The sequence below is a fragment of the Teleopsis dalmanni genome, chromosome 1 (genome assembly GCF_002237135.1).
Source record: "Teleopsis dalmanni isolate 2A chromosome 1, ASM223713v2, whole genome shotgun sequence".
Lineage (NCBI taxonomy): Eukaryota > Metazoa > Arthropoda > Insecta > Diptera > Diopsidae > Teleopsis > Teleopsis dalmanni.
The window spans coordinates 49675224-49680087 of NC_051846.1; the positions used below are offsets into that span (position 1 = coordinate 49675224).

Here is a 4864-nt window from a genome sequence, read left to right on the forward strand (position 1 = left end):
TTTATAATAATTTGGAAAAAGTTGTGCATTGCATGCACACAAAGTCAATCATATATTTTAGAAAAAATGTATACAAAAAGCAAAGACTATTTCTTTGAATTTGTGTGTTTGTGTGTCCATTCAACACTAAATAACGCTTCTTCGTGTTTAACTACTATTGAACGCCCTTTCCTCTTTATTTCCTCTTTACCCAAAAGAAACCAAATTTGGTAAATATAGAAACAAAAAATTGCACTTCACTGATTGCCCTTTCGTCTTGATGCAGCAAAACTATGGAAGCAAAAGTTCGCAAAACAGAAAATTGTCAACATATAAATCACACAAGCAATATGAAATACACACAAACTAGCAATATGAATAGAAAATATAGCAACAATTTCTATACTATATCACACACCTTCTCATATGCACATTCAACAGCTCTTTCGTGTGTTTCGAACACTTAAGATCATTGTGTTATACACAGCTTTCGTTTGTCTTAATTGTTCTACAATTCAAAGCTGATTGTGCTTTTAGCTGGCCACTCGAGCTGGCTACCATAAAATCAAAGGGGTCCATTTTTTTGTTCTGCATTCGTAATCTGTATATTATTTATCTGTGATAAAAAGGAATTCTGCATATAAAAAAATTCTACTTATATTAAAAAAATTCTACATATAAAAAAAAGAATCCTACATATATAAAAAGAATTCTACATATAGTAAAAAAAATTCTATATATATTAAAAAGAATTCTACATAAATAAAAAGAATTCTACATAAATAAAAAGAATTCTACATATATTAAAATAATCGCAGTGTCTTCAAAAAACTTTGTTAAAGAATTGTGTCAACTATAGCGAAGATAAAATATTGCATTTATAACATTGAAAAAAAAAAAACAAATAAAAACAATTACTAAGAGATATTTATCTTTTATTTTCAACACGTTTAACAGTTCTATTTTATTTTAAGAATTTTATATATGACAAATATATACTTAAACTTTTAATATAATTAATTTTAACATCAAACTTGGTTAAAGACACTTTTGTTTCATTGTACGTGAAAAATCTTTTCAATAAAGGCCATTTAATATGTACACAATTGTATATAGAATATACGACATGTGTACACGGTTACATTAATATCTCTTTCTAATTCAATTAGTATTGTACATACAAAAACTTTTAGTGGTGTTAACAAGTATTGTTCAAGTATTATTTATTTTGAAGGATAATAAATAGAAAATGGCACAAAAGCAATTGCTTTCTTAGTTCTTTTTTAAATACTTAATATAATTTTCTGTCTCTTCAATTTAATGTGCCAATTTAGAATCGAAAACAAATAATCTGTTACAAAATATATCTTAAAAAAATTTATATTTAATCTTAAATTACGAGTGTTGGAATAGTTTGTTTCTTGTAAAATCGGAATACAATGTTTTGCTACCATGGAATGCTTAAAGGTAAAAACTGATTGTAATATTAATATAAATTTGGCGTCAAATAAAACACTAGATGACAAAAATACATTAAAAAAAGGATATATTTTAATTGACGCAATTTGGTCCCTGATAATGTGTAGGGTTTACATATGTCTGGTGTTGCCGAAGTTAATGCCAGACTGAGTGGCACCTTTATTAGAACCGTACTGTAATGAGATAACGTTTTGACCAGCACGTAGTTGTTCATCAGAAAAGTTGCGTACGTTCTTATCAGCTTCCTTTGGGCCAATAGATGGTTTACCGAAATTAGAGGCCTAAAATAATATTAAAAATTTAGTAAATAATATGTTTTTGTTATTTCTTTTTAGAGATAATCACCTTTCTGCCCAATGATTGTAGGCATATGACAACTGAATTCAAATTTTGTCTTTCCCAGAGATCAACACTTTGGAAGGTTTCTTGTGTTGGCACACCAAACTTTTTGGCACATTCTAAGAAAGCTGTAAAGAAAAATAAATTATTTATAAAATTAGCAACATTTTTAATTAAAAAGTTGATTATGCAATTTACGGTCTACTTGTGTCAATCACAAAAAATATCAATAAATATATAAATAATTTACTGATAACAAATTGCATAAAAACAATATTTAAATTGAGTACAGTAATCGCATTACCATTTCAAAAAAGTTATCGTATATTTATATGTAATAAATTTAATTAATATTGTAGGAGTCTATTTTTCTGATCGAAATACTAAATAGTACTGCACTGATTTTTTGCTTTTTTCATTCGAACTCACCAGAAATATTTTCCATGCATTTAAATGCCATTTTACTTTCATTGATCTTTTTAACAGATCCAGGTTGTATGCAATTAGCGAGCTTACATAGCAACACACCATCCTTAAGCACTTCAAAAAAGTTATCCATATCGCCGGATGTGTTGATAGGCTCGCTGGTCACATTTTTGATCCATTCCAAACTCTCTTGAGCTAATTCTTCGCTGTACTTAGAGTTTATCTAAAAATAAAATATAAAAACTGATATTAGACAGATTTTATTTTATATATTTTGTATAATTCATTTTATTTTTGGCAGGATAATTACTTTTGCTGAATACATTTTTGGTAAACTTTAAATTTAGAGTGCATTAATCTTAATGAATCAAAAATTTAAAAACTTTAGCGAAAATTTGATATTATAAATTTTCTTGCACTCATAAATAATAATAGAAAAAAAATTCTTATCAGATATGAGTACAAGTATAATGATAAGATTGGAGCTAAAAATTTTCAGAAATTAGATACTGTTAAGTTCAGGCACTCCTGTATGTTTGTCAAAACAAAATAAACAAAAAATAGGGACATTAAAAACTACTTCAATAAAATTATGTATAACTAAAAAATTGATTTGATTGCGATATAAAGTACGCTACTTAATTGGTAAAAAAACATTTATTTTATAAGATAATATAGAATATAACACAACTCTCAATAAGATGCCGTTTCAGTTAAGACTTCATTCATCGTCATATAAAACTAAAAAAAATTTTAAATTATATCCAATTGCTTAATGTTTATATATAGATAGTTTTTTAACGAAAAAACTGTATTCGTAAATGTTGTTTTTATTCTGTTCTTAAGTTAAATAATAATAGAGAGGTATCGAGAAGTAGTGAACTACAACAAAAAAAATTTTTTTTATATATTATTTTAATTAATTAAATTTTTGGTTGACCACACAGCTGTTTGGAGTATTGCTAAATAACCATCTTCAGTGGTTGTTTGAGACTGCAAGTACCAGGGATTGCATTCGTGCCCTGCCAAATTTGAAGTTAAGAGTCAGTGCCAGATTAAATAATTTAATCATAATTAGAATTAAAAATATATATTATTTATTAAACATAGGATGTGCACATTGCAAAAAAAAAATTTATATATTAAGTTAAATTTATATCAATTACAATTATGTACTTTCGTTTCACCCACGCATGCAGATAGTGTTCAGTTTAGTTCAAACATATTTAGTAAAGTAAACAAAAGTCAAAAAAACGTAAAACCTGAGACGAATGGATAATAAAAAATTGCTGGCTAACTGCACTAATAAAAATTCGAAAAATAATTTTTTTTTAGATTAATATTTTCATAGCTGTACTTGTTAGTGTTGATTAAGTTTTTCTGTTGATAATACGAAACGATAATATCTTAAATATATTTGCTTTATTAATATTTTAATCATAACAAATTCCAGAGATAAAAATAAATGACGTAATTTGGTATGGTACATACATACACCTTAGCGCTTTTAGTTATTAGATTGATAACAGTTAACTAAGTTTTACATGCTCATCTGGCAGATAGCACAGTTATTGCTTATTTATGATTTTTTTACGAAAAGCTTTACACAGATACAAAAATTGTTGTTGTAATTGATAACAATTATATTATAACAATTGTATTAGTGACTAAAATAAAACATCACGGTTAGTAAATATTGAAATACATTGGCTAGAGTCGTGAGATCATTCACTTTTTTAAAAATGATGTCAATGTGTCAAAATTCAGCTGCGATACCGCATACATATACATTACGTACAAATGTACTACAACTCTTAATTTTTTATATATAATTAATAATTTTATTGTTGTTATTGCTGTTTCTTATTGTTGTTGCTGCTGGCTGAACGTGTTAAAATGTGAAGATTACAAAGAAATTTTCCGTTTTTTATCGCTTTGAATTTTAATTGAAATATTAAAGTTCAACGCTATTGTTCCATATTTTTATTTTTATTTTATTTGAATTGTTTAAATATATTTTTTAATCTGTAATTTATTACTTAATATACACAAATGAACAATACTAAATATAAAATCAAAGTGACCATAAAGAGTAATGATTACGTGTTTTAATTAATCACGCTATTTCATTAAAACCCTGTGGTAAGCTAGCAACCAAGCAAGCTAGCACTGACTGCCTCACCCCTAAAAGTGTGTTGTGAAATATGTGTATGCATGCATATATGTATGTCATATATATATATAAAATATTTGTTTGTTAAGCAAATAACATAAACAATAGTAAAATAAAAATAAAAACAATATACAAAAATTTAAGTAAAAAGTAACCTTAGAACAATTTATTTATCGCATTCGTTCGCAATTTGGTTTTTGGTTTCTCAACTTTCGTGGAAGTGATTACGTGTACGATTGCAAATATGCCGGTATATATACATATATTAGTATAAACATTTGCTTATAGTTATATATTAGCATTTATTTCTGAAGGTACTTTTGTTGCAATGAAAACGAAATTGATTTTTTCCCCTGAATAAGTCCCGTCCCCACTGCTTATATTGTAATTTGCTGATTTGTGAATTTTTTATTCTACTCGGAAATGCCTGTCTACAGTTATTAGACTAATTAAGCTTAAATGACATTT

The 4864-nt window shown here is 26.5% G+C and overlaps 1 protein-coding gene across 1 annotated transcript; it reads right to left on the bottom strand.

Moving 5' to 3' along the window:
* Positions 1-902: 902 nt before the first annotated feature.
* Positions 903-2596, bottom strand: LOC119672399 (myophilin-like). The gene is made up of 4 exons (XM_038083435.1): positions 2534-2596; positions 2227-2446; positions 1804-1925; positions 903-1739 (listed from the first exon to the last, which is right to left on the bottom strand). The coding sequence occupies exons 1-4, from the start codon at positions 2546-2548 to the stop codon at positions 1569-1571; spliced, it is 528 nt and encodes a 175-aa protein (XP_037939363.1). The 5' UTR covers positions 2549-2596; the 3' UTR covers positions 903-1568.
* Positions 2597-4864: the final 2268 nt, after the last annotated feature.

Bases quoted from the DNA above. Each gene is read 5' to 3' on its own strand.
- LOC119672399 (XM_038083435.1), bottom strand. The intron at 1,926-2,226 runs GTGAGTTCGAAT...TTTTCTTTACAG, and splicing joins ATGCATGGAAAATATTTCTG to CTTTCTTAGAATGTGCCAAA. The intron at 1,740-1,803 runs GTGATTATCTCT...ATATTATTTTAG, and splicing joins TACAATCATTGGGCAGAAAG to GCCTCTAATTTCGGTAAACC.